Consider the following 23,081-nt stretch of genomic DNA (forward strand, 5'->3'; position numbering starts at 1 on the left):
TTGAAATAGAATAATATTGAATGCGATGATAGCGCCGTCCGCCGGATCTAATGTAAAACATTCCAAAATCAACAACTCCTTATAAATAAGAAATTAATTGAAAAAACATTTTCCAGTAGACCAAACTGTAAATCTAAACCATTCTCGAATCTCCACGAACACACACAAAAAATTTCATCAAAATTGGTCCAGTCGTTTAGGAGGAGTTCAGTCACATACACACGCACACAAGAAATATATATATTAAGATTTAGTAATAACTTAAGTATCTTATAAATTTTGATTCAAGATAAGATTAAAATTGATTCTACGGAACAGCAATATTTTCTTAAAGATAGTCTCTACATTTTCATTTACTTTTCAAAGAGTTACCTATACTACACTTCCCTACTTAACTAAATATACGTAGGGTTTGATTCATTAAAAACTTTTTGTCGCTTCTATGATAAACATGATGTAACTTATTGAACAATATTTATCTGACTACACATTTCCTAATTGGTGTAGATTTTAAACGATAAAAACGTTTGAACAGATTATTTTGTGTACATAAGGAGATTTCTTGCGAAGACAACCATCATTCTATCGATTGGAATCACAGCTTATTACTTTCAAGATGTTTAGGCAGCTTTTGTTGTTCTCCGTGTTAATTGTCGTAATAAACGTAAGTATTTATTCTCATTTCAAGGAGCTTAAGTTACTTAAATTTGCTAAGGTCCTACTATAAACAACATTTTATGTTTTCGTAAAGTTATTTTATATTTATAAATAATATGATTAAATGTATATCTTTATAGAGTATAGCAGCTCAACTTATAATACCCGAAGGTATAACAAAGGTGCAAAAAGTTTCCTCACAACAGATCATCAATTTCCCGAGAATACAGGCGCAAAATCAAAAATTGACTCTACGTACACCAGCGCAGAGCAATAAATATATTCTAAGGAGTCGTAAACCAACGAGAATAATCAACAAAAGACAACCAACTGATGGCCAACTCAACCCAAACCCAACAACCAAGATGTTTGCCAACAACGCACTGAATAAGGAACAAAACCCACAAAACGTTCGTATGTTCAAATTGGCGCCCAAAAATGGCGTCAACGAGAAAATTACAGGTGGCATGACGATGTTTAACCTTATTTAGTGAATTTTAATATTAGTGACTAGTTTAAGTATTTATTGAAATGTAGTTTAAGAAATAAAAAATTGTAAAAAAAATATGCATTTCTTGTATCTTTTATTTTTCCTTTCAATTAGACTATTTAAAGGTAGGTTTAAAGACGAACAAGAAAAATAAAATAACTAATGTTGAAGATTTGTTGGTATCTTCGGAGAAAAACTTTTGTTATGAGCGTCAGGGATTTGTGGGGTTTTGGAGTCTTAATGGCTTTCTTTTGTGCGTATCTAATATTAATAAAGCTAGACTTAGAATTTCTTGAAAAATAAAGAAGGATTATTTTTATGAAATATTTTTAAATAAGATACTTACAACAAAACATTTGTAATATCTCAACAGTAAAGTGCCTTCCTTCTCTGCAATATAATATTTAAAGCTCTATCTTCTTTTAATGTGGTACCTAGCCATATTTGTTTAGCAATTATATTCACCTTTCCCAATGATAAATAAAATTGGTAAAAAATATCTAGCCTATTTATCACAATAGCAAGAAGTCGACCCTATCCGGGCCCCGAAGTGAACTTCCACCGGGGAACATTATATTGATATCTTCGGCGTCTCTACGACTTATAATATATTAATCCACCACAGGCATAAATGCCTCAAATGTCCTGATGTCTGCAGGGCCCGATCTAGCTAGATCTAGAGGAGCGGCTAAACATAGCTATGTTTAGCCGCTCCGGGCAAAGTTGTTGCGCCGTTTACGTACAGAAAACCAAATAAGTCATGGGCTTGTTTTGTTGGTAGAAACCTGAAGCAACCTGAAGTAGGTAGAAAGGTAAAATTCTCGAACTTGGGTGGTGGATGGCTAAAGGCTATGTTGGAAGATAGGAATAAGTAAATTTTGCCGCCCCTCATTTTTGCCGCTCTGGGCAAATACCCGGCTCGCCCCCCCTTAGATCGGGCCCTGTTTATTGCCCAGGCAGCCTGCCTGCACTCTACCAGACGCTCCCGGGCAGAGTCGCGATGAAGGCTCACTCGATTCCGCGGCACGCCCAGAGTGGAGTTTTACTGCAAGTTTTAGTGTGAGTCCAAAGTGTACGAGTATCATACCGAGGTGATACGATAATATTATGAACGCTTCACACCACGTCAGTCTAGCCCCGTAGTAAGTACCTGAAGGACTTGTATTACGGGTAGGTAGTTACTAGGCAACGGAAATATATTAAATACTTTTATACTAAGTATACATAATATATATTATATTAAAGATTTTTAATTAACTATATGATACACTTTAATACATATCCATGACCCAGGAACTTTGAAAACTTTTTGTTCTGTCAGCAGGATTCAAACCCGCGACCTTCGGCTTGAGCCGCCACTCGCTCAACCATTGAGCCACAGAGGTCGTCGTGTCCAGGGTGGCGTCCAGGCTATATACAGGGTAATACTTAATACAAGCGCCCCAGCGCGAGCCTCATGAATTTGCAAATATGTACACAAATTGAAAACACAAATCTTTCAGCGCTGCTAATGAACAGCGAACTCTAGGTACACACCACACTTATCACTTAGTTTTTTACACCCTGTTTTTTTTTATGAAATAAGGGGGCAAACCAGCAAACGGAACGGGCGACGGAAGTTGCTTTCCATCTTCCGTCGCCCATGGACACTCGCAGCATCAGAAGAGCTGCAGGTGCGTTGCCGGCCTTTTAAGAGGGAATAGGGTAATAGGGGAGGGTAGGGATGGCAAGGGATGGGAAGGGAATAGGGGAGGGTAGGGAAGGGAATAGGGTAGGGGATTGGGCCTCCGGTAAACTCACTCACTCGGCGAAACACAGCGCAAGCGCTGTTTCACGCCGGTTTTTTGTGAGAACGTGGTATTTATATCACTTTGCAATTCGAACCATCCCTAACTGCCGCATTCAGACACCAATAAATAATAATTTCTTAACTGTAATTAAATTAAACTTTTACAAAAGCTCTATCATAAATTGCCTCTAAAACTCTTCATTATATTGAAGTTAAAATATCATTAGGTAACTGTCTCAGAGTACTGCCGTAAATTGATATTCTGAGCCCATTTTCCTCGATCGTAGGGAAGACAAGATCAAGTGTAAATCCCCCTATTTATCATTTTGACTCCACTGTCAGTATCCACTGTCATTCCAGGCTGTCTTCACCACATCGAGCTACGCGGTAATACAATTAATGACTTAATATTACCTACACCTATAGAAATTTGCATAGATAAATAAATAAAACTTATTGTAGAAACGGATGACTAATTTTGAATATGGGCGCAAATTATTGCACTGCGAACCTCTTGGGCATGCTGAGTTATGAAAAATTAGTATGTTTAAATGTACTTGTTACTCTGTATATTAATATTATGGATTGAATTTGTAGCCACAAAAACATATTCTCGTTGATTTTTAGGTTTCCGTACACATAGGGTGAAAACCCTATTCATGAAACTTCGATGTCTGTCTGTCCGTCTGTCTGTATCTCAAGAACCGCTATAGCTAGAGTTCTGAAATTTTCACAGATTGTGTATATTTGTTGCCGCTATAACAACAAATTTTAATATTATTCTTAAATATTCAAGAAGACATATATAATTAAGGCCTTTGTGAAAATTTCAAGTGCCTACCTGTTGCCATTATTCATATCGAGCAAAAACGGCCAAAAAAATCACGTTTGTTGTATGGGAGCCGAGAAATATTAATATTATTTTGTTTTTAGTATTTGTTGTCATAGCGGCGGCAGATATACACTCTAGCTATAGCGGTTCTTGAGATACAGCCTGGCGACATACAGACAGACAGACAGACAGACGGACAGACAGTCTCATGAATAGGGTCCCGTTTTAAACAAAGTAAAAACCCTAACATACAAAGTAAAGATTAAAAATGCCCAATTTGTTTTGAAATCTATTGTGCAATAAAAAGGGTTTTCTACCCAGATACGCATCAAGTTTCTGATTTTTATTGCTTAATAGATACGATATTAGAATGAAAATGTGTTGCAATCTTGATAGACTGGTGATAACTCATATCAATTATATAAGTATTATATAAGTATCATAATAAACATAACATACAATCATTTCTAACAGGGCTCTACAAAATGATGTACATTCTTATAGTTTTACAGGCTTTAGTTTTAGCTATGGTATGTTCTTACTATACTTATTTATTAATGAATTATGACTTTTATAATTAAAAAATGTAAATAAAATTATTTATGTAATTTGTTTTTCAGCCAATAACATGTAAGATCATATAAATATCGCCCAACTACGAGCGATACACGCCAGGAAGCCCAGGAACCTCTTACATCATCAATGTGCCAGTGACAAAAGATCTTATCACGGTGCCAGGCTTAGGAGACCTTATGAACGTGCCTGGCACGCCAACAGTTTGCCTGGACCAGTTAAATGGCATACCGAGAAACGCGCAATGGTCACCGTATGCGAATAATATTCAAGATAAAGTGATTTCCAATGAAATAAATAACTTGGGTCAATCTGCTTTGCCTTATAATAACGAATTCAGAGGGGGAAATAGAAAAGGTTTAGGTAGTACATTAGAAAATATAAAAACGCAATTGGCTAATTTAGCTCAATTCGCGCTGGCCTCATACAACCTTATTGAGAATGCTGACGCTGCAAAAATGTTGGCAAACAGGTACTAATCATAGACGTATAAAACCGCCTAATTATAATTTATAATTATTTTATTTATTGATTAAATTATTTTAACACAGTAAAAACCTTTATTTATTGACCGTTGTCACAGAATATATAATAGTACTCCCAGTTGTGTACCCTTAAACTACCCTTACCCATTCATTATTAAATAGATAACTATAACTCTGAAATACGATAATTCCAGTCCCATTAGTTTTCATATTTTTAACTGCTGAAATTAAATGTGAACTGAAAGAAAATATACATACTAGGGCTGCTGTGACCTGACATGGGCAAACTTACTGTAAAAATTGTAGAATACTTTGGGTAAGAGTGGAGAAGTACATTTAAAAGAAGTTTGGTATCGATCAGTCTTCCATTATTTTCACTTCCTTATCTAGAACCTCCAACCGAAAATTTTGTAAGAAAGTCCTTGATGCTTCGGAGAATGATATACAATAATTAAAGAAAAGATAATATTAATTTCGACAGTGACATGCTGTGTTTTGGTCACGTAGATGAAGATTGAGAAAAATTGAGTACGCTGATATCGAGAGAGGCAAAGCAGCTGGACATGACTAAAACATTAGGAAAGCAAATAAAAAAAACTAATAACTTGATTCTTGTGGGTATCAATATTTATAGAAATAGTAAAGTAGATTAATAAAATAGAAATGGTAAAGTAAATTAATACTTTGCTTAATTATTATCATAAATATAGTCTTGCAGAGCTGCTTGGCATGCACAATTCACATCTATTTTTATAACAGCATGTCATATTTACCTATAGTAATAGTATTTTAAAATCTCTAATTAGTCTCTAAGAGTCTTGCGAAGCTATTGATAGATTTGATTATAGTTAACTAGGTTTAACTTTTTTTGCATCGGGAAATGCTTTACGAATCCCAGTATGCGCTGATGAAGCGCTACCGGCGTATGTGGGACTCTCCAGGCTTAACCTTGGGGCAAATGGTTGAAGTGCTTTCATGAAAATAATTGTAAGATTTTTTAAGATAACATTCGTCCTACCTATCAACTTTACTTTTATTGTAAATTTAGTTAGTGTTCTTATTAATAAAAAGTTGATAAGTGTTTATATAAATAAAGGACATTCGGTACGTGCCACCATTTTAACACAAATTTTGTACAGTATTAAGCAATTTAAAATGTTATTATATTTTGGTATTTTGCAAGTGCTGCTAATTTTGGTATTGTATTTGTCATTGCATTACTTGAGTTGTAACTTGTAGCTTATTGTCTTTTAACTATTATATTGTTGTTGCTATAATACATACATAGTACATAGCAACAGCATGAAAAGATTTAAGATCCGTTAGTAAAATGTGGTTATTGTAATATTTCAGAGCACAGAATGTTATTCGAAAAACATAAATCATAACGAAAATAAAACAAAGGTGAGTTCCGTTCATAAAGTTAATCATAAAGTTTATATAACTAGTGGGAATAGAGCAACAATCTCGAGCTGTCAAACGTAACCGAAATTGGTTTCATCTGTGTGTAAAAATATGTGTACGTAATACGTATACACTTACACAAGCATGATTGAACATAATTTCTATGAGATTAAATTGTCAACGTGCGGCACGTGCCGACTGGACGTCAAATAAAGAGTGCTGCTGTCATGTATCACACGTCTCTTTTTACCACGCAGTGTTACTGATGGTGACATCTCTCTTGCTCAGGCCTTTGTTTCTCTATTCCGCTAGGTATACCTATTAACTTTATGATTCCGTTACAATTTGGTAAAACAAAACTGTGATTTTCTTAAAAAATACTATAATGTACATACTACTAGTAACAAGTTAGTAAAATATGTATGGTAGATTTTTTTTATTCAAAAATTGTTTTGTATTGCAGAATATCCAAATCACAATACCCATAACTTCAAAAGGAATAGGAATTATAAGAGTAGACGAAATAAGGCTAGAAGATGAATATTGTATAGAACCAAATGTTAACATTATAACTACTCCAATTAATGATGAACCAGAAATTGAAGAAAGAGCTGAACCCACAGAAGATACTTTACCTGAACTTATTAAAGATACTTTACCGAAAGGAGTTGAAAACACTTTATCTGAACCCATCGATGATAATAATAATAAAAACAACGATACAGCATCATTAGCATCTGAAGAACCAACGTTTGAAGGGCCAGTCCGAGCTAGCGGTACGATTAATATTTTAGGAAATTTTGGACCGACTATGGCAGGTATGCAGTTATATAAGGTTATCTTAAGATAGCGATCGAATCAAAACGACCGCGACGAGAGACCGCGACGAGAGACCGCGACGAGAGACCGCGACTGGCAACCGGACGGCGGAGTGACAACTACCTATGAATCTACGCAACAGAGTCGTGCGACCCACACGAAACTTGTAAAACTTTCGTCTTCGTGCGAAGAAAACGCGGCCATTTTGTATCTGTCGCGCCACGGCACTGCCTTGTGAGCAACTGGGTCGCGCGACGCAAGTCGCCGGCAAGCCACGCCCACAGGTCGCGCGACTCGGTCGCTTGCATCCGTCAGCACTTCCTATTAATTCATATAAAGCAGTGGGTTGCGGTCGACGATCGCGGGCTCGTGTCGCGGTCTCGCGTCGCAGTCTCGTGTCGCGGTCTCGCGTCGCGGTCATCTTGATTCAAATGCTACCTTTAATATGACTTAAAATATGACTTGAGTTAAAATTAACTAAAATAAAATTTATTGCGTATTTTATAGGTGATCCGTTTATCTATCCAATGTGTCGACCAGTACCGCTTTATCCAATATATCCTGCATTGAATGATCCAAATTCGTCTGAATCATCTGAACAGCCCGATAACCAAAAAGATCCTGGGACAGTCAATGGTAAGATGATTGAAATTATTTTGTATTTCAAGTAGTTTATACAAAATATATTATTCATTGAGACTCAAAAATCTTTTACAGGTGGACCGTATCCATTATACCGACCAGTTCCTTTGTATCCAATATTTCCTTCAGTATTGAGAGAGTCGGCCTGTTCTGAAGAATTAGAATCAACAGATCCGGTGATATCTTATGGTAAATAGTTTCAAATAATATTTTATTATTTTATTGCTATTACACTGCCACTGAATAATCCCAGTAATATTTCAGGTCAACCTTCTCCATGTCCAATGTATCGACCGGTATTTTTCCCACCTCGTCCACTAATTTCGAATGATCCAAATCAAACTGTTGATCCAGCAAAGAGCAAGGAACCGTTGACATTAAATGGTTAGTACCCCCCATGTTTTATTAATGCTGAAAAAATTAATAGATATAAATTAGGTAAAATGAAATGAACTCAATAAAATTTACAATTATTAATTTTAAACTTAATTTTCACAGATGATACGCGACGTCTTCTCCGTAATCTTATGCTGCTTAATGTAGCTCACCAGTCGAATATACCATGTGAGGTGGTGCCAATACCACCGACGAACAGAACTTCCCCTGAAGATGAAACTGAACCAACCAGCATAGAATAGGGCAATGACGCTCCCAGCGTTGTACTGCCAGTCTCTGAAAAAGTCACGATAGTTGCGACCAGTATTTGAATAAAATATCCAAGTCAATGTTTTTTCTTCTTCTTTTTTTAGGTGATTGTAGAAATTATTATTAAGCGCTGCTTTTTTAACTAGCTATTAGCCTAAATAGCTTGTTGTTCATTGCAAAGTATTAAAATGGCAGTATTCATGAATAAAATAAGCGGCGTAGTTTTAATATTTAACTTAAGAAGTAGTTAGATAACCGTACAATATTGTATAATAGAGCCTACCACAATCTTTGTTTCATAATATTAAGATTATAATTATTCATTACGAAATTATCGTCACGTAGATGGTAATGATAAGATTTGAATATAAAAGCCTTACAGATAGTTTGGACGGGTTATTAAGAAAAAGTTTATCAAAGGATCGAAATACGCAAAATGCTCGACATTCTTGCATTTATTTTTATCCTTGTACAAGTAAGTTTATAGCATCGTATTGTAATTTGGTGATTTTCATTGTTTGTGTTATAATGAATAAATATAAAAATATATTTTGAATAAAAAAAAGAAAAGCAAGAAATGATTTACAAGTAAAAAATGCAAAGTTTAAAAAAATAATTTGACACAGGTTGTAACAGCACAAGTCATCCCGTATGGAGCCAACACAGCGGGAACGGCCAACGTTGCTGGTATATACCAACTGAACACTATCTCTGGATTGCCTATAAGCAACGGAGCGACCAACAACTATAATGCAGCAATAACTTCAAATGCCATCAACGAAAGAATAGCAACTGAAAATGCTGCAAACGCCAGAGCCAATGATGCTTCAAATCTTATAAATCTAGCTGGTAATAAGATATCTAGCGTGAATGGTAACGTAGCCACTTTTGATCTTGGGGGTGATGGTCGGTCCTTTACAATCACCAGTGGCTCCCCTGGACCTCAAGGCTTCGGATTCCAAGTCCAAGCTGATGCTTTGGAGGTGGGTGGTACTGTGAGTGTTAACGGTCAGATACCGATCTATGGCACGGTTTCTGTGAGCGGCAATGTGCCCACTGATGGCACGGCTGCTGTCAACTACAGCTGCGGAAAGGCTGGAGCGACGGATACGGAGTAAAAGAAATAAGAGTGTAAATTTATTTATTTTAGTGTAAGTGTAAATTATGTTAATTTATTAAAAATAAATAATTTGAAAAATTTATATGAAACGTTTTCCCTAATCCTTATCTATTAAGATTCTCTTATGCATTAAGATGTGGTGTGGGCTATGTCTTCTGATAATTCACATATTTATTTAAAAAACTATTCACTAGTCATGGAAAAAAGTGATTTTTTTTATTTAATATGAAATTTTTAGGAAATTTTTATTTTTGACGTCCTCACTGATACATAATATACTTACACAATTTAACTTAAAAACTTCTGAATTATGCCTTAGTATGAACTAATAAATTATTTTTATATTTCTAGAGTATATAGAGTTCAAAACATAGATAAAAGAGCTGAAAACTAGTATTAGCCCAAGAGCCAGCAAGAGCCAGACTTCCGGTATTTTATGAAAGCTGAAAGATTTCCTGTGTATGTCCTGAGAGACCGAACCCCTATAAGAACGACGAACGTGATAAACTAACTGAATTCCAACTGAAAGTTTGAATTTTTTTTGAGGACTATGTAAGAAAAAGAATAATATTTCCGTAATCTTTAAAACCATATTATAACACAACTATAAATAATAATAAAAATAAAAATTGATTTATTTCCGAATAGATTTGTAACAAATGCTTTCAGAACGTTGATACTACTGGTGCCTACCACCGGTAACTGAGATATGATATTGATAAAGTAGTTTAACAATTACTTAATTAATAGCAAAGCTTTTAAAATGTCATCTATTCTAGAAAAGTCATCCTTTTTAGAGGTAGTATATTTTTTTTTCTAAAAATCAGAGCTCTATTCGTCAACTTCTCTGTTCTCTGAAGTTCCCAATTATTTACATACCAAAACGGTGCTTGGGGCAATGTAGCAACTAGCAGTAACAGGCAAAAAAAATCAATGAGAAACGAAAGAACGTCTTGAAACGTTGGTAACGTCAACTGAGTAAGCAATACGCATCAAAGCCATCCCTCCAATAAACGGCAAATCGCAGGTGGTTCTAGTTCAGAAGAGGCACTTTCCCAACCCTGGACACGAAAAAAGAGTTTCCCCTAAAAGGTATCAAAACCATGTTACAATATTTCTAAAGAGCTATGCAAACTTCGAGATTACGAAATTAATCAATCAATAATCTATATATATATAAAACTCAAAGGTGACTGACTGACATGGTGATCTATCAACGCACAGCCAAAACCACTGGACGGATCGGGCTGAAATTTGGCATGTAGGTAGATGTTATATAATAATAATAATAACATTTATTTCGGATCACAACAAAAATCCATAGTGTTAGTAAATAATATAATTGAGACTTAAACTATGTTAGTACATCACATTATCAAATAACAATAGCAACAATTTGTGTATTAGGAATGGTGAGGCGTTGGAACTTTTAATGAGCCTATTCCTATTTAACGTGAACCTCTATCCAATGCCTTACCAAACCATCAAGATTATCAGTCAATACCCTTAGTTATGACGTAGGCTATCCGCTAAGAAAGGATTTTGACCAATTCCACCTCCAAGGGGTTAAAATAGGGGATGAAATATATAATAATACTTCTTAACGCGAGCGAAGCCGCGGGCAAAAGCTTGTCTTAATATATAAAACTCAAAGGTGACTGACTGACATGGTGATCTATCAACGCACAGCCCAAACCACTGGATCGATCGGGCTGAAATTTGGCATGCAGGTAGCTGTTATGACGTAGGCATCCGCTAAGAAAAGATTTTGATCAATTCTACCCCCAAGGGGTTAAAATAAGGGATGAAAGTTTGTATATAATAATACTTCTTAACGCGAGCGAAGCCGCGGGCAGAAGCTCGTGATTATTAAAATTAATGTCCATAAAGCCTAACATAACTCGACTATTTTTTAGCCCATTTGTATTTTTTAGTTTTAGAAAATTTTCATTTAATAAAAATCTTCGTTAGACCGCCACCAATAGATCAAGCATCATTTATATTAGATGTTATGTAAATAAGCAAAAAAAATCTAAAGTGCATATCAAAAAGGGGGATGATAGGATTTAGAAATAACCAAATAATATACTAATCACATAATTTAATTATATAACAACAACTTAAACTAATAAACAACTTGATTGTTACACCCGCAGTTACTGGCAAGGGTTACGATGCCACCTGCTGGCACGACGCCCTCGAAGTTCACGTAGCCAATGACTGGCACGTTGCCAGACACGGCAGTCGAGCCGGCCACTGGCAACTCCCCACCCACTGCCACATCCCCAAGTCCCACTTGAGATAGACCGGCTATTGGCACGCCAGGTCCTGCGAATGGCGTGCCAGGCCCTGCGAATGGCACGCCAGGACCTGCGAATGGCACGCCAGGACCTGCGAATGGCACGCCAGGTCCTGCAATTGGTAGGCCATTGCCAGCAATTGACACGCCAGGGCCAACCAGGCCAGGACCTGCGATACCCGACGCTAGCGCGTTGCCAGCCGCGGCGTTGGCAGCAGCTGCGTTGGCAGTAGCAGAGATGGCGTTGTTGGCGAGCCCAAGCCCGTTGCCGCAGTTGTTGAAACCGTTGTTTATGGGTCCATTCGGCCCGATGCCGTTATTGAACTGACCAAGAGCTGTCTGCAAAATTTATGAAAGATTAATCTACTAGAATCTAGATAGTGGTTTAAATTGTTTACATATTTTATAGATATACAAATTATAATTAGGGCCTGTTTCACCACTTCCTCACTTCCTGATAAGGCTATCCACCAATTAACTTGACAGATCAAGTATGGAGAATCTGTCAAAAAAGTTGTGAATAGCATATTAGGCACTTTATCAGAAAGTGGTGAAACAGGCCCTTAATTTATTGAATTGTGTAAAATATAATAATTATTTCATTGTAAGTTCTATCAATTCAGCAATATACATGGTGCAATTAAACCTAGCGGGCTTTGATATCATTAGGAGAGTCCATTGTACCAAAAAAATAGGGTGTTAATTTTGAACCGAATTCCAAAAAACGAGGAGGTTATATTTTCGGCTGTGGATATTTTTACAATAACATAATATTTAATTATAAAATGATTTTGATATGCCAATCAAAATTGAATGCCTAAGCAGGATGGCGGTGCATGGCACGTAGTGTCCATAATCAAGGTGTTTTTTGGGAAAAGTTTCGGAAGCTATTTCTCAACATTTTAGTACTGAGTAAAAGGAAAAAATACGTGTATTTTTATTTTTAACAAGGATCAAAATATCAAAATTTGGCTTTATTATTTAACATGAGTGATGAGAACGAATAAAAATACCTTCGTTGTTGTCTTCTGGTTTTGAAAAAAAGGGTAACAATAATAAACTCTTTATTTGCATATCGTAAAAAATACGAAAAGGGAAAAAGAAATAATTTTTAGGAAAAGCGCAAATTGGCGGTAGGTAATGGAGGAAAATTCTAGAATACGAGTTTTGTTCTAGATATTATATTATAACTATAAGTACATAATATAATGAAATATAATTACAAATTTTATTTCAATTTAAGATTTTTACCTGTAAAATGCACAGCAGCAGACAGACAAACGTACCCCTAAACATTTTTACTGTAAAATAAAACTATTTGTGATTAAATTAACGTTTCTCTTATAAATTATTTTATATCGTGAGATCTTACGTTGTGCAAGGTCGTACATTGATGTAAAATAACAAAATAGACTTAGCACAGAATACTGAAATATTATCAATAATCTTGAAAAGTGTTTCATTTATTATTATATCAGCCCGATGATAATAAACAATACCATATTATACATTTTATAGTGAGGGAGCCCAAGACCAATTTTTTTGATTACTTACAAGTTAATTTTGTGAGTAGCTGCATTTTGATAAGGCAAACAACTTTTTATTTGCGAAAAATCTTGAAAGTGGCAGCTAACAGAGATAGAAAGGATTTCATACTTTGATTTGATGGTCCTAAAATATGGATTATTCTATTTGTAGGACAATGTTACTCTTAAATTATATAACTGTTAACCTACCAATATGCTTACAAAAAATCTGCTGGTTAGGGTTCCGTTTTAGGGTACCGTAGTCAACCAAGTTTTTTTGATTACATAACCCTAAAACGGAACCCTTACCAGTTGATTTCTTGTATATTGGTAGGTTAATAGTTATTTAATTTAAGAGTAGTATTGTCCTACAAATAAAACTTTGAACTCATGATGTATGGCTTATATTAGTGATAAATTGGCTTTCAAATTATTTTTTTCTCCAACTTTTGAAAAAAAAAAAACTCTGGCTTCATACTAATCTGACTACCTCATCATAAGAAAATCGTTATAACTTCTAAACTATCTGACTGAGAACATTGAAGTAAAAGCATTTTAGAAGATGAAAACTTTCTCTATCTTTTAAAAATAAAAAAAACCAGTTTAAGGTCCTAGATTTTTCACAAAAAGCCATTAATAAAAAATACACATTTTTTTTTTCTTAAACTTGGGTTTTTCTATGTTTAATTCCACGAAATTTATAACATGTTGCCTGTGTAAGCGTAGTCCACAAATTTAGCTATCAAATGAGACCTTTTTTTATCTTCATAGGATATTTACAAGAGCAGTTCTGGTCAGATTAGTGTGAAAGCCCAAGAAAAACTAAAATGGCTGCCATTTTACAACCATGAGAGAGAAAAAAAATTTGAGGGCTAGTTTGTCGATAAAATATGCCACAGATCACGACATTAAAGGATCGGACACCGGTGTCGGGACACATTGTATATTAGTAGTACCAACTATAGATAATAGAAGTAGCAGCGCTCAGCGCTGAAAGAGGAACTTTTATTACAATTTTTGTATGGGTGATGCTGTGATGCGAATGATGCTGAGGCGCTTGCCCATAAAAGACACAAAAAAAATAAGTTTTTCAGATTACTACTTTACTTCTGTAGACCACATCTTTGCTGCAGACAATACTCCAGATGACAGTCGCTCATCGCACCAGACCATTGTTTGAATAAACATACACACACAATATCTTGGTTGCAGAATACATAAAAAAGTATTTCAGAGCTGCTACTTTCACAGTGTACTTAAAGTATTATCACTTTGATTTGTTACAGCCTGTATAGATAATATATTATACTGAGAAGAAAGTTGATTAATAAATTATTTAAAAATTCTTTATTTGCATGCGTACAAATTTAAACTTTGTTTAAACAAGATGGTAAAATTATGTATGACCTAGAACTGCATAGGGATTTATAAAAGGCAAACGCTATAATCAATGAGTTTCTAAAATACTAGAGTAGCAATGTCTTACAAAAGATTTTCAGAAATGCGTAACCACTTTTTTGTTCAAAAGAAAATGTCAAGTCATATATTCGTTATGTCATTATGTATGTGAGATATGCCTGCAGGCATCTTCGAAGTGGCAACGCGTTGCTACCGTAAACTTCCAATCTAGTTACGTTAGTAACATAGAATATCATTGGCTATAATAGCCAAACCGGAGGAAGTACTATTTTTATTATAATATTTGGGTTTAATCTAGAAATATAACATCGATGGCTCATGAAGATGCGTACGTGATATTATATCAAATTAGTAATTACATAATAATGAACTAAATCATCGATAATAATTAAAATGAACATTATGTAATGTATCCGGAGCAGAACGTGACATGTTCCGTTTGTTTTCCTTGTAGACAGGTGGAGAGATGTCGTATTATAGTTTCACTCAAATGAGCACAGCCTTTTTCTGCAAAACAAAAACTAGACGTCACATTTTCAGAGACCGGAAATATTGTTTTTAACAATAATGAATAATAATTAATTTATCTATTGAAGAGTATGAACAGAAGCAATATTATGTCTTCGTGATCACGCAATATTGCCTCTGCAAACACTGTTGGCACAAGTCTGTGCGTGCACCACAAAAAAGTCACAAATGGTCGTATATTATATTATCCTCGTTACGTATTTCAATGCTGGAGGAGATTTTACGTGGGAGAGCCATGCTTCGGCACGAATGGGCTGGCTCGACCAGAGAAATACCACGGGCTCACAGAAAACCGGCATGAAACAGCGCTTGCGCTGTGTTTCGCCGAGTGAGTGAGTTTACCAGAGGCCAACTCCCCTACCTTTTCCCTTCCCTACCCTCCCCTATTTCCTACCCTCCCCTATTCTCTTTCCTACCCTCACCTACCCCATTACCCATTACCCTATTCCCTATTAAAAGGCCGGCAACGCACCTGTAGCTCTTCTGATACTGCGAGTGTCCATGGGCGACGGTAGTTGCTTTCCATCAGGCGACCCGTTTGCTCGTTTGGCCCCTAATTATATTGTAAAAAAAATGCTGAGCAACATTGCCTCTACAACATTGTCGCTTTAATATGCTTCTGCAATAATGTCGCGCAACATTGTGATTTGTGGCACAATCATGCCCCTGCAACATTGCCACATGTCACTGCGAATTTGACTTATATGACTACTTTTTTTCGTTTTATATGGTACAAGTTGGAACCGAGCGACACACGATAACCGCAGACGACGTGTCGTCGCGACACTACTGGTTTCTATGTATTTCTATGAAACACCCTCCGCAGCTAGCGACACTTCATAGAAATACATAGAAACCAAACTAGTGTTGCGACTTGCGACGACACGTCGCGTCGTCTGCTGCCACTTCATGTAGCCGGCTTCCAACTTAGTAGATACGTACTAAGTAGATGGCATTCCTATAACATTTTGGGATTCTCTAACGTGCTTAGAAGCAAAATTTTGTACCTACTTTAACTTACTGGAGGTTTTGAAGAAATTAAATAACCAAAGATGAAATTAAATAACAAGAGTGAAGGGGTTAAGGCACACTTTATCTATTAGTGTAGCAGTTTCAGTAACAATTCTAAACAAAACGTTTATTATAAAACGTTAAGTAACATATTATATTTATAACTGGTAAAGTTTTGAATATGAGAATAGCAGACAGCTTCTTTGGGATCATAATTATTATTCTAAACCGAATAAAATATTAAAACGACATAGCTTAAATTACTTATTTAATTTATTTATTAATTATCGACAAACTAATTTAGTAATAGTAAGGTCCTGGGGCGCCGCAGCCGCAGGCGCAGCTGCCGGTGATGGTGACGACGCCGGCGGCGGGTAGGTCCCCGGCGAAGCGCACGGCGCCGAGGATGGGCACCTGGCCGGCCACGAGCGTGGTACCCGCCACCGGCATCTCGCCGGCCACCGCCACGTCGCCCACGCCGGCGCCGCCGTACGCCGCCGCGTACTCCAGCCCGGGGCCCGCCAGCGCCAGCCCGGGGGCCACCGCCGCGCCGTACGCGCCCAGCCCAGGGCCGAAGCCGGGCCCTAGGCCGTAGCCTGCCACCCCGCCGCCCAGGCACTGGCTGTACACGTTCTGTAAGAAGCCAACATAAGAAAACAAAACCTCTAAATATCACAATAAGAAGTTTCTCCTAAAGCTTCTAATACTTTGATTCATGATATAATTTTTTCTGTTAAGTGCGTTATTATTGATGAAAATAATATAGAAAGTATCCGCAAACATTCGACAGCGGGGATCATCAGAAACCTACCTGTAGAGCACAGATGTGGAGACACAGGATAATCAATGCGGAGGTGGACATGATGTTTTTTTTTTTTGTGAACTAATAAAAAATAGAACAAGTAAAATACTTTATATACACCTTTTATTGGTTTAGTAACATAATTATATTTACGACACAGTTACGAAAAAATCATGTCACCGCATTCGTGCAATATTGTATAATTTTTTTCTGTTACGTAAGTTATTTGTTTTCTCTATTCAGGTTAAACTGTGACCTAATATAATTTTTTGTCACGTCTTCTCCTCTGAGGTTCACTAGGCCTCTGTTTAAAAGGGATTCTAGTTTTGGATGTAAGTTAGTTCCTAGACGACAAGATGGATTTTCGGGCTGTCTGGTTCGTTGCTCTATATCTACAGGTATGTGCCCTTTTATTCCTTGAAAAAGAATCTCGCATTCCAACATAGGTACAACTGTAACAATGCACCATTACATCGTTGTAGATAATACCAAATAGTTAACATTACACTTCATCATCATCCTTTGTTGAAAACGATATATTTGTAATTTGCAGTACGTTACTAAAATATATTACAGCAATCAAAACTGTCTCAACCCAATGACCATGAATCTTTTTACTTAGATCTAGAGATAACTTTACACTTGACTCAGAATAATTATGTAAAATTTACCCCAAATTTTGAAAAATGTTCCAGAGTGTAACATTAGAATGACGAAACATAAACCCTATTTTACGTTAATGTCAGCGGATGTTGCAACTTTGTCATAATATTATATAACTGCAAACATTGCTGAATTTTTGCACCATTGATAAAAGAGTTAGCTGTAAAAACTATAAATGTAGGTTTGTTCTGTTTCAGAGCATTTCTGCGCAATGCATTCGCAGTCCGACAATCGAAACTTATGAGGGACCATTGCTTTCTTATCCTGCTGCGTCTATACCGCTATCCGGAGTAATTTCAGGTTTACCAGACAGCCTTGCCTCATCTCCGAATCCACTTTCGCCATGGGCTTCATCAATGGTATCTCCATTGGCTCCCATTGCCATGCCATGTTTAAATGGTTTTGGGCCTGCTGCTTTAGCCGCCTCAACTGGCACTGCATTGTTCACTACAAGTTACTCACCTATTGCTCCAGTAGGAATATTCATACATTCGGAGAACTATTTCGACGGTACCGTCTCCGTTGCTGGTCAAGTACCATTCCTAGGATCTATAGCATTGGAAGGAGCTCTACCGTCAGCGGGTACAGGATCCATATTATACGGATGTGGTGATGGAGACATCTTTATTATGAGTGAGGAAGTTGCAGATCCTTATTACAAACGCGGATCGATATACGATTTTGGTCCATATGGGTATGAAAGGCCGCCCTACGGATACGGCTACGGTATCAGGTACTAGATACACCAGGGGCTAGAGAAATGAAATAAAAGTACGTGTAATATCTATAGCTGTCTCCCTCAAGCCTATACCGCAGAACGCGATAGAGACAACTGCAGAAAATCCAGAAAATCAACGATTCGTTGTCCCCTGATTCCTTCTCCAAAACTTAACCGATTAAGGTACTTTTTCATTAAAGATTAAAAAAAGGCTTGAGCTGTGTTCCTTTGTTTTGCTTTTTTTGTATAATCTAGCCAAATCTGTTTTCTGGACGTTTGAACACAGCGGAAAATCTGGCCATTTTTTTGGGTTTTTGAACGTTTTTATCTTATTCAATAATTAAATTATGGAAAAAAGAAAACATAGGGACATTGTATTAGTGGCCGTAGATATTCAGGAAAAAAATTATAACTCTACTAGCATTATCCAGGGAGGAAACAGGGGACAACGTTTGTATGGAAAAAAGGGCGGTGTGGACTCCTCTTAAGTGTTTTTTCCTTTTTTAAAAACTCTAACTATAAGACTTTAATGTAAAACAAAATAAATTGTAAAACGAATATTTCTTTATTTCGGTGTTGTTAAAGTATGATTATAAATTTTATTATATTTGTAATAAATTGTTTTATGATAATCAGTTTTTTATTTCTATTTAAATTTGCAAATGAAGTCTCAGTTAAAGGCGATAAAAAATAAGCCAACTTAATACAGCGTTTGAGTTCTTTCGAGAGCGTTCGAGTGATTCAATTTAAGAAGAGATTTACAGCAGCCCTAGGTCTTGTGTTTGAGTAACATCTCAGGTGCTCTTCCTTATCAATGTTACTGAGAACGTGATTCTATATTGTTTGTATCTCCTGAAAGTCACGTTTGAGACTTATTTTTTTAATGTTGGAAATTCACGCACGTTTATTTTTAATTGCAACATTTTTATTCGTAATCGAAAGAAATGGGTCAACAATATAAATACAGTAATTATTTTGCGCGCTTTTCTGTGAATCACGCGCTCGAGAACTAACATATCGCTAGTAACGCATTTGTTACTCGCCTGTAGTAGTTAGCTGGTAGTTTCTTTAATGGGTAATATTGAATCATAAGTTATGCTTAGTCAGATGAAACCGTGCTTTTTATTTAGTTCAAAGACTCTTACAATTATTTATACCGACTTACAAAGTGCACCTTATATGCAGTATAATCTTTAATAATAGTGTGCCCTCGACTTGACTGTAGCTCTTAGCTCTGCAGAAACAGTATTATTATACAATTGAAAGAGCTAAAAATGTAAGTTGATAATAATATTATCAACTTACATTAAAGTATATACTTTGCAGAAATAGTTTTTGGTACATGTAGTTATTTAATATTTTATTGAACAATTTTAACTGGCAGTTTCTGGGATCTTAGTAATAACTGCGAAATAATAATATGAAATAAGTATGTACTATGTAGGTAATTTATATAAAATGCAAATGCAACGCAATAATTATTGTCTTTAGGCATGTGTTGAGCTACGCCGAAAACGTTCCTTGAATAAAAAATTGTGCAATACCACAATTTTGAGTCGCCGACTTTTGACAAGTCACGTCCATTTTCATCACTTTAAGTACTGGTAACCTCCTGCCTTATATAAATATACATACAAATGCTTTTTGTACTATTTAATCGAAATACAAACGTTATCCTCTGTGAAACCTGGTTTGACCGATCGGAGGATGCCCACAAAAATTCTTGTGCTCTGCTCGCTGTTGCTTTTGCAGGTAATTTTAAGACTCAATTTGGTGTACATAACTCTCAAAAATCCATTTCCGATTTCTTACTTTCGTTTAAAATAGGATAGTTGAGTCATAATTAGATTGTTACATTTACAAATATAGTCACAGATAAGAGCAAATAGGTGTAAACGATTCACTACATTAACAAATTTATATTTATCGCTCTATTAATACGTAACGAGTTTTGTTTGTATAATATCCTAAGTATAATTAATATGTACAAGTAGTTTATCAATGTAACAATAAACAACACTAACTTAATATTGTTTTCAGTGCACTTTGGGCCAATGCACCGATTCAAGAATAGAGGGATTTACTTCCTTTCCAACCATCCCGTCTGAATTGTTGGCTCTCAAGAATTATGGGGCCGTCGACTTCCTCTCATCTCCAAGGATAGAATCTATGAAGCCTTACATACCCTCCATATTTCCTGCTTCTTCAGTACCAGAAGTAGCATGTGAAAACCGACTTATCAATTCAAATCCATATGCCATTGGAGTCACTAACTTTAAAGTGCCAGGCAATTGTATTGCTCCACCCGTAAATTATGAAATGGCTCGTATTATCGACCAAGTAATACCGCAACCCCCTTTAATATTAGAAACTCCAATTACTCTTCTAAATACGCCTTTGGAACAATTCAGCATAAATTACCCAATTGAGACATCATACGAACTGAGCCCGTACACGTTTTCTATTCAAAACAGCTTAAATCCAGTAGTCTCTAATTTATATGTTGAAGAAGCACCTATTTTAATAACTAGTTTTCCGTCAATACAAGCTCCAGCTATTTCTAACATCGTTGAACTGAATCCAGTTGTAAGTCCAATCTCGAATACTCTAGGCATTTCACCTCCAGTATTAAATGCTGTATTAGAAGTTCCATCTAGCCTTTTCACAGCACCGGTCATTGAATTGCCTGCTATTCTGCAAGTTGTGCCTCCTAGCTTAGGACCTGTTATTGATGTTTTAAGTCCTATGCTATGCGATGTACCAGTAGCCATTGAGCCACCAGTGTTTCTAAATTCTTTCACAGTTCCCACACCAGTAGCTTCTGTTGAGTTACCTGTAGTAGAAAATATTCCCACTTATTCTAGATTTCAGATAGCTCCCACTTATTCTAGACCTCAGATACCAATTCTTTCATCAGAGAGTATTGCCTCCACCATTGCTAATATTAAAGCAATATTTCCTTCTTTACCAAGCTTTACACCAAGTTCGAGAGTTAGGAACTTAGATGGAATCAAAAATAGTGAATTAAGTGCTTCAAGAGGTAACGGGTTGTTTATCACAAGCTCTTCCCCTAAGCGACCCTCTGGTATATCTATACGGTCTGAAAATACTTACCAAGGGCCCGTGTCGGTATCAGGAGTGCTTCCATTCTTAGGGACTGTTGGTTTCAGTGGTTCGCTACCATCATCCGGCTATGGTACAGTAAACTATATATGTGGAGCGGGTAATGTTGGGATGTTGCCTGAAGCTCCTAACATATTGAACAGTTTGTATCCACGACCATGATGTATTAATAATTAATAGTTATTGTTTAATAAAATATTATCATTAGTATCTCAATATACACAATAAAAAGCTTTAATAAAATATCCTGTAAATATTTTACTTTTGTCAATTTATTGTTTCACTTGCTCCAACTATTTTGAAAAATATCAATTTCAATGGGCTTTACTGTAAATGTAAGTTGTGATCTTATCATTTCATCAGTGAATATACTTGTTTAAGCTTGCATAATATTCAATTGAGTTTTGCATAATATCTATCTACTATTGCACAAGTAGAGCAACAGTAAAATGCATTCATCGCCACTTTTAAAGATTAAAACAATTTTTAAGAATTTGGGTGATGTAATCTTATAAACAGTGAGTAGTGACATAATTTACATAACCAAGATAAATGGTTTGTATATGTAACAATATATAACATAAAATTCATCGCAGTTGCCGCTGATACTCAGTAGATGAGCTATCGAAATATATAAATAAGTTAGAAAAAATGTTTCATAAGGCTTTAGTTTGTTTCTTATCTGCAGTCATTATTGTTCAGGTAAATATCAATTTATTCATTTACATTCTTTTTACGCAAAATATTTAATTTTGCTTCGTTCAAAAACAAAAATAGAAACTTTAAAGTTAAAGATTTAAAAAATATCTTTACTGAATCTGTGGCCAATAATAATCTTTGTCAATTTTATAGACAGCATCAACACAATGTATTGGAGCCTATGACAGAGCATCTCTAGGAGTACCATGGACATCAGCTATTGAGCAGCTCCTGGGCCCAGCAATACCCCCGGGTGTGGGGACCTTCGGTGGAAGTTTCGCCGTCACTAGCCTCTGCCCCATATCACCACGAGGACTGTCCATCACCTCAGAGAATTACTACGATGGGTCCCTACGGATTGTAGGAGAAGTGCCCTTCTTGAGTACCATTTCAGTGGAAGGTGCTGTGCCCTCGGTGGGAGCTGGGGCCATCACGTATGGATGTGGGAGTGGGACCGTAGCTATGTTGAGTGAAGATGAGCCGTGGAGTACACCAGGGTACGGCTATGGCCCCGCAGCTAAAGCTGGGTTTAACACGTGTCCTTGCGGACGAGTGGCGTTGGTGTAACTATTGTTGTTCATTGTAAATAAATACTTGTTGTATACAATTTTTAATTTTAATTTTACCCCTTGCTTAAACTAGTTAAAAAATTAAGCGACAGGCACTTTAACTACAGATATTGATAATAATAATTTATGATTATGGTGACTGCTTACGTATTTACCACAGCACAGCCAGTCAACCTTAAAATACTGTACAATATTATTATGTTTATATTAGTTTTAAGATTAAATGAAACATAGTTTGTAAGAAAAACCACAAATTAAAAGTGCCCGT

General features: G+C 36.2%; 8 protein-coding genes across 8 annotated transcripts; 6 read left to right on the plus strand and 2 right to left on the minus strand.

Moving 5' to 3' along the window:
- Nucleotides 1-537: 537 nt before the first annotated feature.
- LOC121739582 lies at nt 538-1,209 on the plus strand. The gene is made up of 2 exons (XM_042132071.1): nt 538-664; nt 798-1,209. Exons 1-2 carry the CDS (start codon nt 617-619, stop codon nt 1,146-1,148), a joined length of 399 nt encoding a protein of 132 aa, XP_041988005.1. The 5' UTR covers nt 538-616; the 3' UTR covers nt 1,149-1,209.
- Nucleotides 1,210-5,951: 4,742 nt separating this feature from the next.
- LOC121739893 lies at nt 5,952-8,421 on the plus strand. The gene is made up of 7 exons (XM_042132492.1): nt 5,952-6,023; nt 6,180-6,230; nt 6,694-7,048; nt 7,557-7,685; nt 7,767-7,880; nt 7,956-8,075; nt 8,190-8,421. The coding sequence occupies exons 1-7, from the start codon at nt 5,982-5,984 to the stop codon at nt 8,327-8,329; spliced, it is 951 nt and encodes a 316-aa protein (XP_041988426.1). The 5' UTR covers nt 5,952-5,981; the 3' UTR covers nt 8,330-8,421.
- A 299-nt stretch (nt 8,422-8,720) lies between these two features.
- LOC121739894 lies at nt 8,721-9,501 on the plus strand. Its single transcript, XM_042132493.1, has 2 exons — nt 8,721-8,811; nt 8,963-9,501. Exons 1-2 carry the CDS (start codon nt 8,773-8,775, stop codon nt 9,452-9,454), a joined length of 531 nt encoding a protein of 176 aa, XP_041988427.1. The 5' UTR covers nt 8,721-8,772; the 3' UTR covers nt 9,455-9,501.
- Nucleotides 9,502-11,542: 2,041 nt separating this feature from the next.
- LOC121739437 (chorion class A protein PC292-like) lies at nt 11,543-13,067 on the minus strand. The gene is made up of 2 exons (XM_042131921.1): nt 13,007-13,067; nt 11,543-12,094 (listed from the first exon to the last, which is right to left on the minus strand). The coding sequence occupies exons 1-2, from the start codon at nt 13,049-13,051 to the stop codon at nt 11,582-11,584; spliced, it is 558 nt and encodes a 185-aa protein (XP_041987855.1). The 5' UTR covers nt 13,052-13,067; the 3' UTR covers nt 11,543-11,581.
- Nucleotides 13,068-16,494: 3,427 nt separating this feature from the next.
- LOC121740067 (chorion class CA protein ERA.1-like) lies at nt 16,495-17,143 on the minus strand. The gene is made up of 2 exons (XM_042132780.1): nt 17,051-17,143; nt 16,495-16,872 (listed from the first exon to the last, which is right to left on the minus strand). Exons 1-2 carry the CDS (start codon nt 17,099-17,101, stop codon nt 16,540-16,542), a joined length of 384 nt encoding a protein of 127 aa, XP_041988714.1. The 5' UTR covers nt 17,102-17,143; the 3' UTR covers nt 16,495-16,539.
- A 155-nt stretch (nt 17,144-17,298) lies between these two features.
- LOC121740062 (chorion class B protein PC10-like) lies at nt 17,299-18,938 on the plus strand. The gene is made up of 3 exons (XM_042132775.1): nt 17,299-17,439; nt 17,902-18,447; nt 18,907-18,938. The coding sequence occupies exons 1-2, from the start codon at nt 17,398-17,400 to the stop codon at nt 18,442-18,444; spliced, it is 585 nt and encodes a 194-aa protein (XP_041988709.1). The 5' UTR covers nt 17,299-17,397; the 3' UTR covers nt 18,445-18,447; nt 18,907-18,938.
- A 209-nt stretch (nt 18,939-19,147) lies between these two features.
- LOC121740058 lies at nt 19,148-21,901 on the plus strand. The gene is made up of 2 exons (XM_042132771.1): nt 19,148-20,174; nt 20,463-21,901. The coding sequence occupies exons 1-2, from the start codon at nt 20,130-20,132 to the stop codon at nt 21,705-21,707; spliced, it is 1,290 nt and encodes a 429-aa protein (XP_041988705.1). The 5' UTR covers nt 19,148-20,129; the 3' UTR covers nt 21,708-21,901.
- A 156-nt stretch (nt 21,902-22,057) lies between these two features.
- LOC121740065 (chorion class CB protein PC404-like) lies at nt 22,058-22,851 on the plus strand. Its single transcript, XM_042132778.1, has 2 exons — nt 22,058-22,247; nt 22,398-22,851. Exons 1-2 carry the CDS (start codon nt 22,197-22,199, stop codon nt 22,809-22,811), a joined length of 465 nt encoding a protein of 154 aa, XP_041988712.1. The 5' UTR covers nt 22,058-22,196; the 3' UTR covers nt 22,812-22,851.
- The last annotated feature ends 230 nt before the right edge of the window (nt 22,852-23,081 follow it).

The sequence above is a fragment of the Aricia agestis genome, chromosome 2, assembly GCF_905147365.1.
Source record: "Aricia agestis chromosome 2, ilAriAges1.1, whole genome shotgun sequence".
In the NCBI taxonomy this organism is placed as follows: Eukaryota; Metazoa; Arthropoda; class Insecta; order Lepidoptera; family Lycaenidae; genus Aricia; species Aricia agestis.

What these genes read in the sequence shown, in the direction of transcription:
- LOC121739582 (XM_042132071.1), top strand. Translation starts at nt 617, where the DNA reads ATGTTTAGGCAGCTTTTGTTGTTCTCCGTGTTAATTGTCGTAATAAAC. An exon ending in TGTTAATTGTCGTAATAAAC is followed by an intron (nt 665 to 797) that starts GTAAGTATTTAT and finishes ATATCTTTATAG; the next exon opens with AGTATAGCAGCTCAACTTAT.
- LOC121739893 (XM_042132492.1), top strand. Translation starts at nt 5,982, where the DNA reads ATGTTATTATATTTTGGTATTTTGCAAGTGCTGCTAATTTTG. An exon ending in TGCAAGTGCTGCTAATTTTG is followed by an intron (nt 6,024 to 6,179) that starts GTATTGTATTTG and finishes GTAATATTTCAG; the next exon opens with AGCACAGAATGTTATTCGAA. An exon ending in TTTTGGACCGACTATGGCAG is followed by an intron (nt 7,049 to 7,556) that starts GTATGCAGTTAT and finishes CGTATTTTATAG; the next exon opens with GTGATCCGTTTATCTATCCA.
- LOC121739894 (XM_042132493.1), top strand. Translation starts at nt 8,773, where the DNA reads ATGCTCGACATTCTTGCATTTATTTTTATCCTTGTACAA. An exon ending in TTATTTTTATCCTTGTACAA is followed by an intron (nt 8,812 to 8,962) that starts GTAAGTTTATAG and finishes AATTTGACACAG; the next exon opens with GTTGTAACAGCACAAGTCAT.
- LOC121739437 (XM_042131921.1), bottom strand. Translation starts at nt 13,051, where the DNA reads ATGTTTAGGGGTACGTTTGTCTGTCTGCTGCTGTGCATTTTACAG. An exon ending in TGCTGCTGTGCATTTTACAG is followed by an intron (nt 12,095 to 13,006) that starts GTAAAAATCTTA and finishes TAAATTTTGCAG; the next exon opens with ACAGCTCTTGGTCAGTTCAA.
- LOC121740067 (XM_042132780.1), bottom strand. Translation starts at nt 17,101, where the DNA reads ATGTCCACCTCCGCATTGATTATCCTGTGTCTCCACATCTGTGCTCTA. An exon ending in TCCACATCTGTGCTCTACAG is followed by an intron (nt 16,873 to 17,050) that starts GTAGGTTTCTGA and finishes GGCTTCTTACAG; the next exon opens with AACGTGTACAGCCAGTGCCT.
- LOC121740062 (XM_042132775.1), top strand. Translation starts at nt 17,398, where the DNA reads ATGGATTTTCGGGCTGTCTGGTTCGTTGCTCTATATCTACAG. An exon ending in TCGTTGCTCTATATCTACAG is followed by an intron (nt 17,440 to 17,901) that starts GTATGTGCCCTT and finishes GTTCTGTTTCAG; the next exon opens with AGCATTTCTGCGCAATGCAT.
- LOC121740058 (XM_042132771.1), top strand. Translation starts at nt 20,130, where the DNA reads ATGCCCACAAAAATTCTTGTGCTCTGCTCGCTGTTGCTTTTGCAG. An exon ending in GCTCGCTGTTGCTTTTGCAG is followed by an intron (nt 20,175 to 20,462) that starts GTAATTTTAAGA and finishes TATTGTTTTCAG; the next exon opens with TGCACTTTGGGCCAATGCAC.
- LOC121740065 (XM_042132778.1), top strand. Translation starts at nt 22,197, where the DNA reads ATGTTTCATAAGGCTTTAGTTTGTTTCTTATCTGCAGTCATTATTGTT. An exon ending in CTGCAGTCATTATTGTTCAG is followed by an intron (nt 22,248 to 22,397) that starts GTAAATATCAAT and finishes TCAATTTTATAG; the next exon opens with ACAGCATCAACACAATGTAT.